Here is a 21,029-nt window from a genome sequence, read left to right on the forward strand (position 1 = left end):
GGGTTGTAGTTTCCTGTTTTATCCATGAAGCTATTATAAAAGGTCAAAATATAATCATACACGAAAACATATAATACAGACTAAACATGTATCATGGTTTGCGCACATACATGAATACATGAAAAGAGATGCTGTTCATAGAAACGAGAGGAAACCTCTCTATCCTCATTGAATTGCTCAGTATGGCATATTCGCCCCAGTGAAAGCGACAGAGAGCGCTGGGCCAGAGACGATACATAAGTTAAAATAAGCATTTGGCAATCCAGAAGATCCAACCAAACCGAAACCAAAACCAAACTCCTTAACATTTACAAAGAGGTGTTTCTATAGTTCGAATCAGTTGTTCAAACGAAACACGTACTAAATCAATCAAATCGCACGTAATCACTTGGGCACGAGTTTCAAGTAATCACCCCGCAAAAGATTTAATTACACTTCTCAACTTTATATGCAGGGCTGATCTTCACTTGCGGCTGCAGTAGAAGAGCAGTAGAGCAAAATACAACAGCGATTGATTAAGCATACACTACGTTTCAGCAGCAATAATAATAATAATAATAATAATAATAATAATAATGGAGAAATACCAGTATCCCATTGTTTTCGAAGTGTCTGGCCTCAACGACAAACTGAAGGTAAAAATTGAGAAATATTTTGGAATAAAGAGAAAGTCCGGTGGAGGAGAATGTGGGCAAGTGGAGAGGCTGGAGGGCAACATGTACAGGATCGCTTTCCAGGACATGGATGGTAAGATGTGTTAAAATATTTATTAAGTTATTATTTTTTTATAATAAAAAAGTAAATATAGAGATAGATAAGGAGACCCTTTGTTATTGGAACGAAGGGTTTTAAGTATTCAGGTTCATGGCTGGCACCTTGAACACTTAAAACATGTCGTTAAAATACAATACATTCTTTAATGCACGCTGAGGGAGAGAGTTCAGACTCTTCTTGTATAAATAACATAACATGATTTAACATACGCCACTGTAAACATCGTGAATCTGTTAGTGTTACATTTCCGGTATACACGCTGAACTCAGTTTAGAGCCTGTGTGAAGTATTTTATTTTTCAGTTTTCTCATGAATAAACAGCGAGAAGTTCTGTGACACAGACCTAAAGACTGGTAGAGCGATCGATCATAGCCAGGTCTAAAGGGAAATCTATGTCAGGACATGAAAACCCACGAATTATATTAACATTTATCATCCGGTATTTCTGAGAGTGAAAGCGAAAGTAAATGGGTGGGGGAAATGCAGATGGAGGGGGAGAGAGGAGAGGGAGGATAGAAAGGAAGGAGGGGGGTGGGATAGTAAGGAAAAGAGAGAACAGCAGCAGCAATTTCAGAAATGTTTTTTTAAGATCAAGCAGGTGCAAGTTGGTTATGTATTTAAGATACGATTAAACACTGATGAGATGATGATCATATTAATTAATAACACAAATATAAATAAATATTAACCATCTATCTACAACCTATCTAAACAATTATATTAATCAGACTGGTTTGCAATCTGTACCCTTCCTTTCTCGTCCACAGCCCAACAGAGAGTCCTGCAGAAGAAGGATCACCGGGTAGAGACAGAGAGTGGGCCGGTTGCCCTGGTGGTGAGGGGTGCAGAGGAGTCGTCCACTGGGTCTCTGGAGACGCCACCTCCCTTCCCCTCCCCCTCAGGCTCTGTCTCTCCAACAGGCACTCACCCCCCCATGTCGCAGTCCCCTGCATCGTCCGCTACCACCATTGTGCCCAAAGCCTCTGCTCTCCCCAGCAAAGTCCTTAAGTTGGATTCTTATCTGCTGCGCTTCCTGCAAGACTGTCCCCAGGCATCTCCCGAGCTCCAGGCCCAGCTCTCCTCCCTCTCCTGCTCCATGCATCTCAGCCCGGATGAGGAGCAGGCGGTGGTGACCTTGGAGATCGAGGCCCCATGCGCTCAGTGGGAGGAACGGGTGGAGGAGGCTTTTGCGAGAGTACAGGACCAATTCCACTGCCACTATGAACCAGATGTGACCAAGCAGCAGACCCTGCGGAAGCACTCCTTCCTGGCCAGTGAGGAGCTGCGGGTCTACAGCGAGCTGAGCCAGGGCTTCACAGTAATCGTTGGCCGGCGGGGAGACGTGGCAGAGCGGCTAAAGGTGCTGGAGGGGATCATGTCGCAGGCCAAGCTGGGCCATGTCAAAAGCGATTGCAGGCTTCCTGGGGCTGCCTACAGCCTCCTGGGAGATTCCTTCGAGGCTGAACTCCGCATAAAATTCCCTGGCCTACTGATTACCAGGAAGGACCTGAATCTGCTTACCCTGGAAGGCCCCTCTAAGGAAGTCCAAGCAGCAAGATGCAGTCTAAAGGAAGGGCTGGGGCAAATTCATGAGAGAGTGGTCAATTTGTCTCGCCCTCTGCTGTCCTTCCTTGAAGACCAGGGGAGGGTGCAAGAGTTTCACTCCAGGTTCCTCAGCAACCTGAAGAGCCCAGTGGTTGTGGACATGGAGCTGGGTCTGAAGATCTTCAGTCTATCCCAGCAGGCCCTGGAGGAAGCCTCTCGCGTGTTCCTCAGTGAGCTGCGGGAGGAGGTCAGAGAGCTTGGGGGCCCGCTGGCATCCCCAGCCACCCTGTCCAAGCTGAAGGAATCCCTGTGTGGCGTTGAGATGCAGCTAAACCAGGGCAAGAGGAGAGTGCAGGTGCAGTACGTCCAGGATGCTAACACAAACAAGCAGAGCATCCAGATTGTGGGGTACAGCCAGGAGGTGAGCAGGGTGACAGAGGCACTTCGTTACCACGAGCTCAGAGAGGCAGTGACAGTTGCGGTGGTCACACTGCACAACTCGGAAATGGTGGACTGCTTCCATGAGCTGATGGAACTTTTGAGCGTGCAGACCGCTGGGGTGAAGCTGACATCGGTGAGCTCCCCATCACCAGCTGTCCAGCTCACAGGTCCTAAGCACCTGGTGACCAGCCTGCAGAGGTCATTGGAGGAAGCCCTGGATGGTCTGGTGTGGGAGGTGCTGACCATTAACAAACCAGGAGCTTATGAGTATTTCCAAAATGAGGGGAGTAAGTATCTGAAGATGGTGGGCAAATCAATGCATTGCCTGATCAGGCCCAGTAAGCCAGGACAGGTCAGGGCAGTGGACCCAGCAACCATTACCTCTCAGGGAGTCTGGTGCACTTTCTGTCTGGAAGGTGGGCTGAACCTAGTGGTCCGACAAGGGGATATCACCCAGGAGAGAGTGGAAGCCATTGTCAACGCATCCAATGAGGACCTGCGGCACAGCAGTGGGGTGGCGCTGAGAATCAGCAAAGCCGGGGGCCCCGCCATTCAGAAGGAGTGTACAGACTGGGTGCAGAGTAAGGGGCAGGTGCTTACCGGTAAGGCGGTGAAGACAACCGCCGGATCCCTGCCTTTCAAGATGGTGATCCATGCTGTGGGGCCCCAGTGGAGGGGTGGTCAAGGAGTGGACACAGTCAGAAGCCTCCTGGACAGTGCTGTGCGGGAATCCCTGGAGCTCGCCGAGCGTAGTGGCTGCCTGTCCCTGGCCATGCCTTGCTTGAGCTCAGGCATTTTCGGCGTGCCTCTGTCCCTCTGTGCAGAGACTATTGTGGGGGCAGTTAGGAACTTCGCCAGGGTGCCGCATATGCTTCAGTCAGTCACCCTGGTGGACATCAGCAGGGACACGGTCGCAGCCTTCCAGGCTGCCTGCGCCAAGGTTCTAGGGGCTACCGGGACAGGAGGCTACCAGGGGGCCACTGGTGTCACGGCATCGTCACCGGGCACAAGAAACTCCTGCATCTGTGTGGAGGTCGCCCTGGGGAACATAGAGGATCAGCATGTAAGATTTAAATATATGTAACCCACACACCGCATTTGCACATCTTTGACTATTACAGCCTAGGGGGAGTTGGATATTTTAATGTTACCGTTTGTGATTTTTGCATTTTATTTTATTTCAATATATCTGCAAGGCTGTCTCATTGGTATGCCCGCATTAGTTAGAATTGCAGCAGTGTCAGCCAGATCCTTGTTTTGTAGTTTTGCCCTGATTTCCAGAGCCCTGACATGTACGTGTGGGTTTCTTTTCTTCTGCAGGTCGATGTTCTAGTGTCGGCGATGAAGTCCAGGGACCTGCTGTCCACCCGAGTTGGGAAAGCGCTTCTGGAAAAGGCAGGAAATCAGCTGCAGCAAAGGTTCACTCAGGCCTCCCAGGGGACATCGATCAGCCCTGGAGATGTGCTGCAGGTTGACAGGATCACTGGTCTGGGGTGCAAGCTGATCTTCTTCATCGAGCTGATCAAGTGGGATGGGTCTCAGCATGGCAGAGCTTTTGAGGTAAACAAGTCTTTTAAACTAGTTTTCTAAGCTTCTAAGCAGTATATCCTTGTCTGCATCAGGTCGATGTAGTGATGTCAATACCTTTGCTTGGGAATTGATCCAGTAGTAGTTGGATTCTTTGGAAGCTCACCCTCAGGCCAATACTTATCAATGTTACAAACTTAAATTTAATTCCCTTTACCTCCCTCTCTGTCTCTCCCTCCTTGTTCTGTCCACTGTAGGCTCTGCGCAGAGGCCTTAGTCGTGTCCTGGAGGCTTGTGAAAGCCAGGGCTTCAGCTCCATTGCATTCCCAGTGATTGGCCCTGGGGTCGTTCTGGGCTTTCCTCACAATGTGGCAGCCCAGGTCCTGCTGGAGGAAATCGCTCATTTTGAACAGAGCCGCCAGAGTGCTGCAGTGACCTTCATTCGGCTTGTAATTCTCCCCAAGGACAAGGAGGCCTCTCTGGTACGTAAGGAGCTTCTAATGCATCTGGGGAGTAGTAGTGTGTCAAGGATGCCCAAAATCTATTCACACAGATCTTGCAGCTTAAAGATCTGACCAAGCCCCTCTAGTCCAGAACCTCGGCCACTTCCAGACTAATTTCCCTTTGGCCTGATTCCTTATTTTTGCATCTGTTTGTATATTTTTTTCTGGCACCAAAGCAAATGTAGTATAGTATGTTAAAGGTAGAGGAGTAAAGGTGTAGTAAATCAGGGTAAAATCATAGAAAAAAAAAGAAACACTAGTGAATCCCAGAGAGGGGTGTTGCAGAGGGGGATCGAGCTAAATTGGGAAATTAGCAGGCCTGAGTCACTGTGCTGCCTTGTTGACTGTAGGGTATTGGGATGGCCTTCTTAAACCTGTCATGCTGCCTTTAATATTGACAGGCGTTTCAAGATGCCCAGCGGAGAGTAAACCTGAAGGGCCTCCGGATGGCGATGCAGTCAGAGCAGAGTGAGTTGACCTTTCCATGTCAGTTCGTGTCAGTGTACCACAGGTTCACCATGTCTCTTGCAGGCTGTTCTGACACCCCCCCTCACATATCCACCCCTATCCCCTCTGTGCTCCATCCTTTTTCAGCCTCCTTCTACCACTCCCTCACTGAGGTCCAGGACAACGTCACCCTGATGTTGGGTGGGATCCAGCTAAAGGTGGTGTTTGGCGACATCCTCCAGGAGAGAGTTGATGTCATCGTCAACTCCACTGACTTCTCGACCAATCACACAGGTAACGACTGGGCTGCCTTATCTGTTTTTCTGTTCTGATGTAGGGCTCCAAGGCAAAGAGGTCGCTCTGGCTGTGATGTGTGTAAGGTTGAAGTCTGACAGTGTTTTGGTGTAGTCACACATGATGCGAGACAGATGCTGCAGGAGCGTATCACCCCTGACCACACGCAATGTCCTCTACCTGTGCAGATTTAACAGCTCCTTTTCCGTAACTTCAGGACATGTCAAGCCTAATTGTATTATTTGGCATGCCTAAATAGAGAAGTTTTTTTTTATTTTTAAATTAATTAATTCTCTTTATTTTGTATATATGTTATTTTTTTTCTTCTTCTCTGGGATGCAGTTATAAACATGAAAATATATAACATTTATTTTGACATCATTACCCAGGAGTCATTTGTGTGTCTCAATTGCATAGTGTTTTGTTGCCATCACAACCAATTTGCTTATCTAGGAACCACCCACCAAAAACTGGTCTTTGGCAGAACTGTTAATATTCTCCAATCTGTCCTAATGCAGCAGAAGAGCTCCGTTAGTGGTCGCCTCATTCCCCCCAGGTGTTCCACTGAGAGGTTCCACTTCATTTTTGTGTCTTGGTTTGTGTGTCCTTGTTATGATATTTGTGTGTGTATGTGTATAAGGTTGCTGCTGCTGACACATTCATTTCTCTTTGGGGGTAAATAATGTATATTCTTATCTTATCTCATCTTACCCCTATAAGCCTACCAGCTAAAATCAGTAAAATATTTGTCAGCGTATACTGTAGGACTTACTGTGAGTGATGGAACTAACAACAGGTCTTGCTCTGTATGTTCTCTCTTTAACACAGGTGTCTGCAAAGCCATTATGTCTGCTGCTGGTGCTGCAGTGCAAGCTGAGATAGCAAAAGGTTGGTATCCTATTCACTAACCCCAGCAGAGCCCATGGGACATAAATGTACAGGAGGAGAGCTACAAACACAGGCCAGATTTGTTCAGTCCATCTTCCTTTTGTTGGGTTTCCAGTAGCCAGTACATCCCAGAACTTAATCTGTCCGTTTCAAAATTTGTGCTGGAGAACAAATCCCTTGCATTGTTAACTTGCCAGCTCCATGTATCATTCCCCCAAACACAGGCCCAGCAGTCAGATTGTACCTCTGAGTATTGCAGCCTCCCACGCTGATCCATCACAGCGGTTCACTATGTTATGTTTGTGTTTCTTGCTCTCAGTCAAGTCGCCCCCAAGTGGCATCTGTGCAACAGGACCAGGCCACCTGCCATTCAAGGCCATCTTCCATGTGTGTGGGAAGGACAGTCTGGACCAGATCCAGAAAGTGTCTGGGAAGGTGCTGAACCTGTGTGAGCAGAAGACTTTTGGATCTGTGGTGTTCCCTGCCATTGGCACAGGTGGGGGGGTTTGCTATTTATGTTATTTATTTTTGCAACGCGTAGAGGGCACATTTACTTATGCTCAGATTGTTGTTAATTGATTAGCACGCAGCAGTTTAATTGTTTGTTTTGGTCTGTGTTAGTGTTTGTGTTAGTGTTGTATTTCTCTCTTTAGGGACTTGAGGCACTTTGATGTGTATTATGTATAAATTCCACTATATGCTAAAATAGGATAACAGCGATAATGATAATAAAGTGTATGCCACATTAATTGGACAGGTGCTGGAGGATTGAATCCCAGGGCAGTGTCTAAGGTCATGATTGACGGTTTCTCATCTGCTGTGAGAGATGGGTCGTTCCACAACCTGTCCACGGTGCGCATTGTCCTGTTGCAGAGGGATGTCTTCCAGGCCTTCAAGTCCGAGGCGATGAGTCGACTGGGCAAGGGGGCCCCTCCGCCAACAGTGAGAGGTAGATGGCCACTGCAGTCAACCAGATCTCTTTGAATCTCCCGTTCAAACAGTTTAGAATAGCTATCAGGTCCAGTCAATGCCAAGCTTTCACTGACCAGGAGAAAGCCACGGCCATTGCCTCAAAGCTTTCACCCTTTGAAAATGGTAGACCTGGAGCAGAACCTGAACCAAAGGATATGAGGATGTTGGGATCTGTGCATATGTAGACAAATGTTAAATAACAGAAAGTTACATTTGGGAACTGGTCAAAGAAGATTCTTGCATGATTAAACAAAAAACAAAAAAAGCATGCTTGTGCTTTTTTTTGGAGGGGGGGGGATGATCAGGCAGACGTCAAAAGGGCAGTTGCTAAACCCATTGCTTTTACTTTTAGTGCACTGAAACAAACCAATACAAATGCAATGCACTCTTTCTGACACTGCAATTTAGACATCGTTCCCAGGTGTCTTTAAGACACTGACTGGGCTAACCCTTTGCCTCTTCATTTCCACTTTGTAGAGTTGAGCAAGAACCTGTTAAAGCTGGTGCAGAAGCGAGGCAATCCCCCTTCCAGCAGCCCCGACAGGGGCCCCAAGCGGTCGTTCTCCACCCCCAATGTACCGTTTAACCCGGCCGTGCTGGATGTGATCGGCCGCAAGAGAGAAGATGTGAGGAAAGCCCGTGAGGAGCTGGAATCCATCTTCGAGAAGCTGTTATGCGAGAGGGAGATCGTGGAAGAGGAGGTGTCCATGCTGGCGGATGAGGACATCGACCAAATCCTGAAAAGAGCCACCAGCCTGAAGGTCACCATCACACCAGGACGGCGGCTGGGTATACACATCATTAGAGGTCTCAAGGAGGAGGTTCTGGATGTGGTGGAGTTGGTAAAGTCATCCCAGAACAAGTCCCTGTTGAAGCAGGTGGAGGAGAGGCAGCAGGCCCTGATGGCTATGAGTGTGCGGTGGAGCTTCGAGAACCCCAGCGGCTGGCACACCTTTGACCTGGAGGCCAACTACCTCCTGGAGATCAGTTACCAGAAGAAAGATGGACCAGTGAACGTCAGTGATGGACAGGGGGATATGTTGCGGGTGGACCTTGACCGAAAAGAGGCAACCAGCTGGCTGACCTCACAAACCTATAGGGTCTGCAGGAAGGAGAACAAACAAGGTGAGGCTTGTTTGTTTTTAGCTGCTTTCCCAATCACGTGTCGGTGGAGGAAGTTCTGTTTTGTTTTTGTCATGTTCTGTAGTGGGGGAGGTGGGTCACAGCACCGTGCAGGCTAGGATACAGGATATCAATATGACCTTTGGATTTAACCAGAAAAATGATTTAACAGGTGTTCCAAACAAGGAACAGGCAGCTTGAATGGTGTCTGAAGGTAAAGTATATTTTAGAGCTAGTCTTTAGATTATTTCTTTACAGACTGGGGGATTTTAATGTGAGGATCAGTTGCACTTATTTAATTTCACCATGCTACAGATCTGATGAGACAAGTTTTGATCCATGAGATTTATGAGTTCCGCTCTTCTCTTCCCTTCTGTAGATGCATTGTGATTATGTGGTCTGATGTTGTGCAATTGGGTCTTTTACTTCAGCCAAGGCTTTGTTGTTTTATTTTCCCTGAGCAGATTTTAGTTTCCCAAATAACTGGGACTCTATGGCCAATAGGGAGATACTGAAGAAAGTTGTTCTTCAGCCCAATTCTGCAGAGTACCAGCAAGTGGCCACTGGCTTTCTACAGTCTGCAGCACAGAGGACCATAAAACAAGTGAGTATAGGCTACTCACATGATGTGTGAGTGTGTCTGTGTGTGTGAGTGAGTCTATAAGAGTGTGTGAATGTGAGAGTGTGTGAAATGGAGGAAATTGTGAGTGAACTGTACTGTAAACCGGCTGTGCTTTTGCTGGAACAGAAGCCTGTTCAGAATGAAGTCCATCAGCATGTCATGGGCCAACCTTATCACTAGCCCACAGTGCCTTTGGGAGGAAACTGGAGGCTGGAAGGCACTGCCTGAACTAACAGAACTTGCCCAGACATGACTCCAGGAGAGACAGAATCGTGATGTGTAGTACAGCTTTTAAAATAAGGCAGTTGCTTGGGTACCATTCTTGTCTTGGGAAGAAATGGGGGCCTATTTATTCTAATTTATTTCACCCTGGCAAGAGCTGCTGACAGAGCTCCCAAGTGGTATTTACAAACAATACATATCTAATGCCATACATTGGTATTTTAAACTCCTTTAGTGTCTCTTCCCACTAGCCCACAGTGCCCCCCACACACACACTTTGTCCTGCTGCTGGCAGTGCTCCCAAACATTATTTATCTCACAGTCTTCCCTGTGTAGTTTTAAACCTATTGAGTTGGCTGTCCACCTCATGCAGATTGAGAGAGTGCAGAATGTGTTCCTGCGCCGGGCCTACTGGGTGAAGGAGCAGCACCTGCAGCAGAAGAATGGGCTGGGCAGTGTGGGGGAGAGGATGCTGTACCATGGGACGGCTGTGGAAACATGCAACTCCATCGAGAACTGCGGCTTCAATCGTAGCTTTGCTGGGCGAAATGGTAAAGACTGATGGGGGGGGGGTGGCCCTGGCTTGCACAGGGGTGACCAAAGTTCAACCCAGTGGTCCCTGACACTGGTCTTTGGGGAACCCTAGACTCTGCTGCTTTCTCGTTCCCACTCCACTTTTAATCTAACCTCCTAACCGAAGTAATGATCATCTTATTTGAACCTAGATGTTTGGACCTTGGGGGCGGGGTTGTCATCATGACATGCCAGCAGACACAGGGAGTAGTCCCGCATGTTTATTTTTGTCATCTCTGTCATGATCCTATATCCTATATCTCTCCCTCCACAGCAACTGCTTTTGGAATCGGTGTCTACTTCGCTGTGAACGCTAGTTACTCTGCCAGACCCACCTTTTCCAGACCAGACCCCAACGGCCTGCAGCGAATGTACGTGGCTCGCGTTCTGACGGGATGCTACACGCAGGGCTCCTCCTCCATGAAAGTTCCACCTCCACGTTCCCCTGCTGACCCCAACAACCGCTACGACAGCCTGGTGGACAACCCCCAGAACCCCTCAATGTTTGTCACTTTCCATGATGACCAGGCCTACCCTGAATACCTCATCACCTTCCAGTGACGCCCCCTGCTGGTGACGGCTCTCCTATTATTCTTATATCTAAGCTCAAATGTTCAAATTACAATTATTATTATTTTTTTTAGTTCTGTGTTGTTGTCAATGCTCATAGTGGGGGCACATGGAGGTGAGGGCGGATAGAACCCCATTCTCCTTGTTAATAGAAAAAAAAATACAATGTGGATGGAAGCTGATGCCAATCATATAGTTTTCAGCGAGATCAGTTGGCACATTTAAGAAAAACTAATTCCCTATAGCAAAGTTCATATAGTTTTCTTTTTGTATTATATAACGGAGTAAAGTATGTAATCCGTAATGTAATCACTAATATGTAATCTTTGACTTTGAAGTAGAAGGTTTTGTTTTTGTGGTTTTTGTTAGTTTTCCTTGTCTTCTTTTGTTTAAATGCCATACATTACAACAGACTGTTAGTGGTCACTAAACCAACAGTCCTTGCAGCGCCACTCGCGGAGATCCAGAGAGAGAAAGGACAGATGCGCACACGCAAGCACGGCCAGACATTACTGACACTTCTGAATTATGCGACGGTTACTTGGCTAGATTATGTTCCTATTCAATCTTTAAAACAAAACGCACAAACGTGTCTTAATTGTGACTGGTAAATGGAAATACAACAGTAGATTATTATTATTTTGATATTTTGTATATTTTTTTTATTTTATCTAACTTAAATTTCGCAAGATCGAGAACGGAGAGAAATAGGGATTACAATGCAATCCGTGTAAAGTTGTATTGTCAAGTGCTGTAGGGGACGAAAAGTGAGTTAAGCGACAAATGTGGGACAATAACTCGAAATGTTTCAGCGGTATGAGGAGACGCTTTTCGGCTGCATTGTTTAAGTTTCTCTGTTAAAAATTGCATGTAATTAGGCTTTAATTCTAATTCTATATGAAATAGAAATGTGTCAGTAGTCGTGGCCGAGTGGTTAAGGCGATGGACTAGAAATCCATTGGGGTCTCCCCGCGCAGGTTCGAATCCTGCCGACTACGGTATATCTTTGCTTTTCCTTGCAAATTGTACGGAATCTATACACATGTATCATCAATAAAAAATCTTAAATATTAGAAATAAAGAAAGAAATGAATACAATGTATTAATTTCTATATTTATACTTTCAATCATGTATTTCTGTATTCTTTTCTCTGTGAATTTATTTTAAATTTTGGCATTGATAGTCCTCCATAGCATTCCACCTGTATCTATATGAATTGAATGTATCTACGGTTAAAAAATACAATACAGTAAAAAAAAAAATAAGGAAAATGTTTCTTTGTCAGAAGTGGGATTCGAACCCACGCCTCCAGGGGAGACTGCGACCTGAACGCAGCGCCTTAGACCGCTCGGCCATCCTGACTATTATGCCGAAGTGTAAGGCTGCAGGTTCACGAGAAATAAGGCTGTAGGTTGTTTGAGAAAAAATGAACATGATGTGTATGTGAACTAGAAGTATCAACTAAATAAACTAAGCAAGGGCCATGTTTCCCGCTCGCTTCTAGATTTATCAGCTTTTAGTGTGTGGAAACAGGGCGGGTGTTACTCGGCCATTACAAGCAGCACACAACGTAAAAAAACAATGTACTAAATCTTAGAGTTGCATGTAGTTAATTGGGATTTGTAGCAGATCCCAAAAAGTACATGTCGTGGCCGGTTAGCTCAGCTGGTTAGAGCGTGGTGCTAATAACGCCAAGGTCGCGGGTTCGATCCCCGTACTGGCCATCTCTTTATTGAAAGAGTTGTTCTTTATTTTGAAGTGAGGGAGAAAACCTGTATCAGTGGAGAGGGGACGTGATCAGCACACGCTTGTTCTCTGTTCTTGTTCTTGTGTTTGTCTTTTCATTGCCTGTATTGTAGTTTTAGGATTCGCTTTCAGTTCAAGACCAATGCTGCTCCATAGGACTGCGCCGATCGAGCTACTTTCAGATCCTCTGCCTACACGCTCTGCGGACCTCCGGCGTCTTTCTTGCATTGTTATTTTCCTTTATGATTCACAAGAAAGTGAGTGTGACCTTTTATTTATGAAATCCGTTCATTTTACTGTACTGTGTAAATTGTATAATGTAAATGTGAATATGTTTGATGCCTTGTACTTAACTGTATTCTTGCACTTTGTATTGCACTTATGTTGTAAGTCGATCTGGATAAGGGCGTCTGCCAAGAAATTAATTAAATAAATAAATACATAAATAAATAAGTAATGCTAACATCCTGAGCTGAATAATCAGGATAAAGACTCTCCTTCCCCATCTCTCCAGTAGGACACCCTCTATGGAGGATAAGCCATGCCAAAATTAGTGGAGCGGTGAAGCATTTGCTGTGGGGTCTTCAGGCGTGTTTGATGTGCCGGTGCTGCAGTGTTTATTGCAAAGATCAGAGGGAACACGGCCGGTTAGCTCAGCTGGTTAGAGCGTGGTGCTAATAACGCCAAGGTCGCGGGTTCGACCCCCGTACTGGCCACTCCTTTTAAAACGATAATTCTATCTATTTTATAAATATTGAGTGTGACACCATGGAAGCATTTCCACATCAACAACGCCGAGAGCCCTCAATAAAAACAGGAAAAACAGGTTGTCAGAAGTGGGATTTGAACCCACGCCTCCATCTGGAGACCAGAAACCCCAATTGCCATGGAAGGACACATCCTTGAGTCTGGCGCCTTAGACCGCTCGGCCATCCTGACTGAATGCTGAGCTTCAGCTGTTAGGTTATATGCGTGGCGTGCGGGACACTGTGAGTCCATCTTTAGCCTACATTTTGTGCCCTGCTACTGCTAATCTATGGAGGATAATCCATGTCAAAATTAGGAATAAATACACATAACGAATATATCAATAAATACAAGAATAAATAAATGTCGAAATTAATTAATTAATTACTTAATGGACATTTATTTATTCATTTATTTATTTAAACATTTATTTATTCATTTATTTATTTCTACATGTATTCATTTATTTATTCAATTATTTATTTCAACATTTATTTATTAATTGATGTATTTCCCGTTTGCCGCTTTGCTATTGACATTTCTCAGTGCGCTTTTACATTTCGAAGCGAGTCCTGTATTTCTGTTTCTTTTTCAATGTGACAAAGCCCCTCTGTCAATCACAGCTAGTGGGTGGGATCCAGTGCGCTTTTTGGCTAATCCAATACAATGTGTAGTGGGATTCCTGTGGGGTTTAATTTGTTTTTGTAGACGATTACATTATTCAATAACTGAAGCGTATCTATAGGAACAAAAAACAATACATGTTTTCACTCTTTCGTTCTTTCAAACTCTAAATTTACACTCAAATTGAATCGATCCACACTAGACACACTGTATTGGATACAAAATGTATGTATTTATTTATTTCGACATTTACTTATTTATTAATATATTTATGTATGCATTTTTTTATTTCAACATGTATTTCAACATTTATTTATTTATTCATTTCTTTATTACTTTCTCTCTGTATTTATTTTTAATTTTGTCTACAAAAGCAATTAAACCCCACAGGAACCGCACTACACGGTGTATTGGATTAGCAATACATCCGCCCACTAGCTGTGATTGACAGAAGGGGATTTATACGGTGGCCCTGAAGTGCAACAGCGGCTGAAAAAATAAAGCAGGGGCTGCGAGATTTGCAGTGGCTGTGAGATTTAGAAGTGCTGAAAAACTAAAGAAGCTGCTGCAGCATTTTCAGAAGCAATTACGGAAAGGGAGGCACATTGTCAAATATATTTGTCTGACGCCATTGGACAGCAAGCAAGTCACGTGATCCGAGCTGCTTCTCAGAAGAGACGACCGAATCTGAGAAACGGCACCAACTGCGCAGTGTCGTATTAATATCGCTGTGTCTTCTGCTCTCTGTCCACTTTGTGATGACATATTAAGAGTTATAGGGCTGTCCTAACATGTATTCGAAATTAATGAAAGCTTATGGAATCACTAATTTAACTAAACATGTATATTTTCATTTACAATTACAGTACTCAGCCTATATGTAAACTCTAAGAAGTGAAGGTTGTAATAAGAACCTTTTTGGATCCCAGGGTTGATACTGTGGAGGATCCTTAAGGTTCCTATTATAACCCTTTACCAAGGTTCCCTGCAAACAAGGATCCTTAAAGCAGTTGAATGTGTGTTAAATCAATCGCGATCATGATGAAAAGGTTTCTTAAATGCTCTCTTGTGTTACCACGGACCTCACGCTTCTTAAACGAACCCTTTAACTCACGGACAACCCAAAGGGTCGATAGAACCGCTGAAGAATCTTACATGTTTAGAGTCAGTATGTACTCGGTTGGTGTTTTTTCTGTTACAGTTATTAATTTACTGTAGAAGCTTTATTTTTTGTTAACTGTATTTGAAAGATTTTACGTTTAAAAAGTAAAGTAGTCCTGATCCAATGTAAATTACAATGTCTGGTCACGCATAAGTGGGGCAGGCTAATTTCATAGCAATTCCAAAAGATAGAATAACACTCATTAATAATAATAATATGTTTATATCAATTAAATATACTTTTCTGTGTAAATGGGTTAATGTATATATATATATATATATATATATATATATATATATATATATATACACTCACCTAAAGGATTATTAGGAACACCATACTAATACTGTGTTTGACCCCCTTTGGCCTTCAGAACTGCCTTAATTCTACGTGGCATTGATTCAACAAGGTGCTGAAAGCATTCTTTAGAAATATTGGCTCATATTGATACGATAGCATCTTGCAGTTGATGGAGATTTGTGGGATGCACATCCAGGGCACGAAGCTCCCGTTCCACCACATCCCAAAGATGCTCTATTGGGTTGAGATCTGGTGACTGTGGGGGCCAGTTTAGTACAGTGAACTCATTGTCATGTTCAAGAAACCAATTTGAAATGATTCGACCTTTGTGACATGGTGCATTATCCTGCTGGAAGTAGCCATCAGAGGATGGGTACATGGTGGTCATAAAGGGATGGACATGGTCAGAAACAATGCTCAGGTAGGCCGTGGCATTTAAACGATGCCCAATTGGCACTAAGGGGCCTAAAGTGTGCCAAGAAAACATCCCCCACACCATTACACCACCACCACCAGCCTGCACAGTGGTAACAAGGCATGATGGATCCATATTCTCATTCTGTTTACGCCAAATTCTGACTCTACCATCTGAATGTCTCAACAGAAATCGAGACTCATCAGACCAGGCAACATTTTTCCAGTCTTCAACTGTCCAATTTTGGTGAGCTTGTGCAAATTGTAGCCTCTTTTTCCTATTTGTAGTGGAGATGAGTGGTACCCGGTGGGGTCTTCTGCTGTTGTAGCCCATCCGCCTCAAGGTTGTACGTGTTGTGGCTTCACAAATGCTTTGCTGCATACCTCGGTTGTAACGAGTGGTTATTTCAGTCAAAGTTGCTCTTCTATCAGCTTGAATCAGTCGGCCCATTCTCCTCTGACCTCTAGCATCAACAAGGCATTCTCGCCCACAGGACTGCCGCATACGGGATGTTTTTCCCTTTTCACGCCATTCTTTGTAAACCCTAGAAATGGTTGTGCGTGAAAATCCCAGTAACTGAGCAGATTGTGAAATACTCAGACCGGCCCGTCTGGCACCAACAACCATGCCACGCTCAAAATTGCTTAAATCACCTTTCTTTCCCATTCAGACATTCAGTTTGGAGTTCAGGAGATTGTCTTGACCAGGACCACACCCCTAAATGCACTGAAGCAACTGCCATGTGATTGGTTGGTTAGATAATTGCATTAATGAGAAATTGAACAGGTGTTCCTAATAATCCTTTAGGTGAGTGTATTGTTTGCTTTATAATATATATTGTGCCGGCACATTTGTAAATTGTTTATTTGAAGTAGACAATACAACAAAAGTTAAGGTTCCCAACATGTTTTGTACAGAACACTACAGACAGGACATGGTTTTAAAGCAGAAAAGTACATTCAGTATAAAACGCATGTAGAATTAAGATAAGATAGAGAGACAAAAGTCTGCAAAATGCAAAAGTCCTTAATAAAATAAAAATCCATCCATTTTCGAAGCCGCTTATCCTGGTCAGGGTCGGCAGGAACACACCAGGACGGACGCAGCCCAGTGCCGGGCAGTTTAGTTTTGCCGATCAACCTGGCGGACGGTGGGAAGAAGCGGGAGACCCGGGGAAAGCGCGCAGACAGACACCGAGCCGAGACCCGAACCAGCGCCGCCGTGCTGCCCCCAAAATAAAAATACTATCTTATATTAATGTGTTGTTTATTATTGTTTATTAGTGTTTTCGAGTTATTCATATTTGTTAAAACTGTCTCTCTAATTTTGCATTTCCCAAATTAGCTCCTGCTCTTGTCTATTAAATCAGTAAACGGCTCCTTCTGATGGAATTGTTAACGGATGTTTTCTGTTAGTGTTTAAGAATATTAATAAAAGTAAAGCACTGTCACACTGCCTTGTAATAATGAAGTACAGTTGTTAATTTCGTAAATATAGCTACTTTTAACCCCATTCTGTCTCCTACCTAAGCTTTCATTAATTTCGAATACATGTTAGGACAGCCCTATAACTCTTAATATGTCGTCACAGCGGACAGAGAGCAGAAGACACAGCGATATTAATACGACGCTTCTCGCTCGTTTCTCAGACTCTGTCGGCTCTTCTGAGAAGCTGCTCGGCCCACGTGACTTGCTTGCTGTCCAATGGCGTCAGTCAAATATATTACTCAATGTGCCTCCCTTTCCGTAATTGCCTCGGAAAATGCTGCAGCAGCTGCTTTATTTTTTCAGCAGTTGCACTTCAGGGCCACCGTAGTTTTATCACCTTGGAAAAGAAAAGTACAGGAGACGCTTCGAAATGTAAAAGCACACTAAGAAATGTCAATAGCAAACGGGAAATAAATAAATGATGACATAAATACAGAAATGACAATTTATTTATTTAAGAATTTATTTATTCATTTATTTTCGCTCTGTATTTATTCTTAATTTTGACATGGACTATCCCCTATAATGTAGCGGTATCATACGACTCTTTTCGGCTGCATTGTGTTAATTTATGAGGCGATTTTTCCAAAGCTAAATTTGGGTAAGGCTGTAACTCGGAAAGAGCTAGAATATCAGTAGTCGTGGCCGAGTGGTTAAGGCGATGGACTAGAAATCCATTGGGGTCTCCCCGCGCAGGTTCAAATCCTGCCGACTACGAGCTGTGTGTTTTACTGTTTATCTATAAGCATGTATCATACATACAAATCTTAAATGTATGTCCTGTGGTTTTGTTTATACCTTTACTACTACGTGTAGGCATGTGGATGAATACTCCTGTCAAAACAAATACACAACAAAATCAATCATTCAAAAAATGAATCAATAAATGATTAAATTAATCAAATGTTAATATTGAAGACTATCCATGCCAAATTATTTAGCCTATTTACTCATGTATGTATTTAATCATTTCTTTATTTCAACATGTGCTTTTACATTTCGAGGCGTCTCCTGTATTTATTTTTCAGTGTGGCAAAGCCCCTTCCCTTAACCACAGCTATTGGGCGGTATCCCTACGCACCGTACTTATGGTGGCCCTTCGTGCTCTGCGCAGTTGGCGCCCATTTCTCAGATTCTGTCGGCTCTTCTGAGAAGCTGCTCGGCCCACGTGACTTGCTTGCTGTCCAATGGCGTCAGTCAAATATATTACTCAATGTGCCTCCCTTTCCGTAATTGCCTCGGAAAATGCTGCAGCAGCTGCTTTACTTTTTCAGCACTTCCAAATATCGCAGCCACTGCAAATGTCGCAGCTGCTGTTATAATTTTCAGCACTTCAAATCTCACAGCTGCTGCTTTATTTTAGTATCCAGTACACTTGTAAGGCTCACTCCCTGTCTACAGGCGAGGTCGTTCGGGTTCAGGTAGCGCAACCACTGCCACCACCTTTGTTGTCCAGTGAGGTCTGGATTAGAGGTCTTCACGGGTCCAAAAATCTGTGCCCGAACCCGAACAGACACGGAAATTATTTGAAAGTTTGGACCCGGACCCGTGCACAACCGAGAAATGCCGAAAATGTGCTACCCGGACCCGACCGGCCGGGACACACAGCCCCGAATTGACCCGATCGACACAGATCCCACAGCTAATCGCTATTAACAAATTAAGATTTGGACACTGTGAGTCCATCTTCAGCCTACATTTTGTGCCCTGCTACTGCTAATCTATGGAGGATAATCCATGCCAAAATTAAGAATAAATACACAGGGAAAATAATAAATATATGAATGAATTAATAAATCAATAAATACAAGAATAAATAAATGTCAAAATTAATTAATTAATTACTTAATGGACATTTATTTATTCATTTATTTATTTAAACATTTATTTATTCATTTATTTATTTAAACATTTATTTATTCATTTATTTATTTCTACATGTATTCATTTATTTATTCAATTATTTATTTCAACATTTATTTATTAATTGATGTATTTCCCGTTTGCCGCTTTGCTATTGACATTTCTCAGTGCGCTTTTACATTTCGAAGCGAGTCCTGTATTTCTGTTTCTTTTTCAATGTGACAAAGCCCCTCTGTCAATCACAGCTAGTGGGTGGGATCCAGTGCGCTTATTGGCTAATCCAATACAATGTGTAGTGGGATTCCTGTGGGGTTTAATTTGTTTTTGTAGACGATTACATTATTCAATAACTGAAGCGTATCTATAGGAACAAAAAACAATACATGTTTTCACTCTTTCGTTCTTTCAAACTCTAAATTTACACTCAAATTGAATCGATCCACACTAGACACACTGTATTGGATACAAAATGTATGTATTTATTTATTTCGACATTTACTTATTTATTAATATATTTATGTATGCATTTTTTTATTTCAACATCTATTTCAACATTTATTTATTTATTCATTTCTTTATTACTTTCTCTCTGTATTTATTTTTAATTTTGTCTACAAAAGCAATTAAACCCCACAGGAACCGCACTACACGGTGTATTGGATTAGCAATACATCCGCCCACTAGCTGTGATTGACAGAAGGGGATTTATACGGTGGCCCTGAAGTGCAACAGCTGCTGAAAAAATAAAGCAGGGGCTGCGAGATTTGCAGTGGCTGTGAGATTTAGAAGTGCTGAAAAAATAAAGAAGCTGCTGCAGCATTTTCAGAAGCAATTACGGAAAGGGAGGCACATTGTCAAATATATTTGTCTGACGCCATTGGACAGCAAGCAAGTCACGTGGGCCGAGCTGCTTCTCAGAAGAGACGACAGAATCTGAGAAACGGCACCAACTGCGCAGTGTCGTATTAATATCGCTGTGTCTTCTGCTCTCTGTCCACTTTGTGATGACATATTAAGAGTTATAGGGCTGTCCTAACATGTATTCGAAATTAATGAAAGCTTATGGAATCACTAATTTAACTAAACATGTATATTTTCATTTACAATTACAGTACTCAGCCTATATGTAAACTCAAAGAAGTGAAGGTTGTAATAAGAACCTTTTTGGATCCCAGGGTTGATACTGTGGAGGATCCTTAAGGTTCCTATTATAACCCTTTACCAAGGTTCCCTGCAAACAAGGATCCTTAAAGCAGTTGAATGTGTGTTAAATCAATCACGATCATGATGAAAAGGTTTCTTAAATGCTCTCTTGTGTTACCACGGACCTCACGCTTCTTAAACGAACCCTTTAACTCACGGACAACCCAAAGGGTCGATAGAACCGCTGAAGAATCTTACATGTTTAGAGTCAGTATGTACTCGGTTGGTGTTTTTTCTGTTACAGTTATTAATTTACTGTAGAAGCTTTATTTTTTGTTAACTGTATTTGAAAGATTTTACGTTTAAAAAGTAAAGTAGTCCTGATCCAATGTAAATTACAATGTCTGGTCACGCATAAGTGGGGCAGGCTAATTTCATAGCAATTCCAAAAGATAGAATAACACTCATTAATAATAATAATATGTTTATATCAATTAAATATACTTTTCTGTGTAAATGGGTTAATGTATATATATATATATATATATATATATATATATATATATATACACTCACCTAAAGGATTATTAGGAACACCATACTAATACTGTGTTTGACCCCCTTTGGCCTTCAGAACTGCCTTAATTCTACGTGGCATTGATTCAACAAGGTGCTGAAAGCATTCTTTAGAAATATTGGCTCATATTGATACGATAGCATCTTGCAGTTGATGGAGATTTGTGGGATGCACATCCAGGGCACGAAGCTCCCGTTCCACCACATCCCAAAGATGCTCTATTGGGTTGAGATCTGGTGACTGTGGGGGCCAGTTTAGTACAGTGAACTCATTGTCATGTTCAAGAAACCAATTTGAAATGATTCGACCTTTGTGACATGGTGCATTATCCTGCTGGAAGTAGCCATCAGAGGATGGGTACATGGTGGTCATAAAGGGATGGACATGGTCAGAAACAATGCTCAGGTAGGCCGTGGCATTTAAACGATGCCCAATTGGCACTAAGGGGCCTAAAGTGTGCCAAG

At 43.3% G+C, this 21,029-nt stretch overlaps 1 protein-coding gene and 6 non-coding genes across 7 annotated transcripts; 5 read left to right on the plus strand and 2 right to left on the minus strand.

Annotated features, from left to right (window-relative positions):
- The first annotated feature begins 278 nt into the window (after positions 1-278).
- LOC136768672 (protein mono-ADP-ribosyltransferase PARP14) lies at positions 279-11,627 on the plus strand. The gene is made up of 13 exons (XM_066722977.1): positions 279-747; positions 1,542-3,823; positions 4,081-4,320; positions 4,545-4,769; positions 5,192-5,258; positions 5,385-5,531; positions 6,360-6,419; positions 6,739-6,915; positions 7,177-7,368; positions 7,869-8,516; positions 8,978-9,117; positions 9,731-9,908; positions 10,205-11,627. The coding sequence occupies exons 1-13, from the start codon at positions 576-578 to the stop codon at positions 10,489-10,491; spliced, it is 4,815 nt and encodes a 1,604-aa protein (XP_066579074.1). The 5' UTR covers positions 279-575; the 3' UTR covers positions 10,492-11,627.
- trnas-aga (transfer RNA serine (anticodon AGA)) lies at positions 11,417-11,498 on the plus strand. Its single transcript has one exon. It is a non-coding gene; the product is annotated as a tRNA-Ser (tRNA).
- A 153-nt stretch (positions 11,628-11,780) lies between the features above and the next one.
- Positions 11,781-11,863, minus strand: trnal-cag (transfer RNA leucine (anticodon CAG)). The gene has a single exon. It is a non-coding gene; the product is annotated as a tRNA-Leu (tRNA).
- A 288-nt stretch (positions 11,864-12,151) lies between these two features.
- On the plus strand, positions 12,152-12,225 carry trnai-aau (transfer RNA isoleucine (anticodon AAU)). Its single transcript has one exon. It is a non-coding gene; the product is annotated as a tRNA-Ile (tRNA).
- Positions 12,226-12,889: 664 nt separating this feature from the next.
- On the plus strand, positions 12,890-12,963 carry trnai-aau (transfer RNA isoleucine (anticodon AAU)). Its single transcript has one exon. It is a non-coding gene; the product is annotated as a tRNA-Ile (tRNA).
- Positions 12,964-13,075: 112 nt separating this feature from the next.
- Positions 13,076-13,186, minus strand: trnal-caa (transfer RNA leucine (anticodon CAA)). The gene is made up of 2 exons: positions 13,149-13,186; positions 13,076-13,121 (listed from the first exon to the last, which is right to left on the minus strand). It is a non-coding gene; the product is annotated as a tRNA-Leu (tRNA).
- A 4,431-nt stretch (positions 13,187-17,617) lies between these two features.
- Positions 17,618-17,699, plus strand: trnas-aga (transfer RNA serine (anticodon AGA)). The gene has a single exon. It is a non-coding gene; the product is annotated as a tRNA-Ser (tRNA).
- Positions 17,700-21,029: the final 3,330 nt, after the last annotated feature.

The sequence above is a fragment of the Amia ocellicauda genome, chromosome 14 (genome assembly GCF_036373705.1).
Source record: "Amia ocellicauda isolate fAmiCal2 chromosome 14, fAmiCal2.hap1, whole genome shotgun sequence".
Classification (NCBI taxonomy): Eukaryota; Metazoa; Chordata; class Actinopteri; order Amiiformes; family Amiidae; genus Amia; species Amia ocellicauda.

Excerpts from the sequence above, each read along its gene's own strand:
- LOC136768672 (XM_066722977.1), top strand. The coding sequence starts at position 576 with ATGGAGAAATACCAGTATCCCATTGTTTTCGAAGTGTCTGGCCTCAAC. Across the intron at positions 5,259-5,384 it reads GGCGATGCAGTCAGAGCAGA|CCTCCTTCTACCACTCCCTC; the intron begins GTGAGTTGACCT and ends ATCCTTTTTCAG. Across the intron at positions 6,420-6,738 it reads GCAAGCTGAGATAGCAAAAG|TCAAGTCGCCCCCAAGTGGC; the intron begins GTTGGTATCCTA and ends TCTTGCTCTCAG.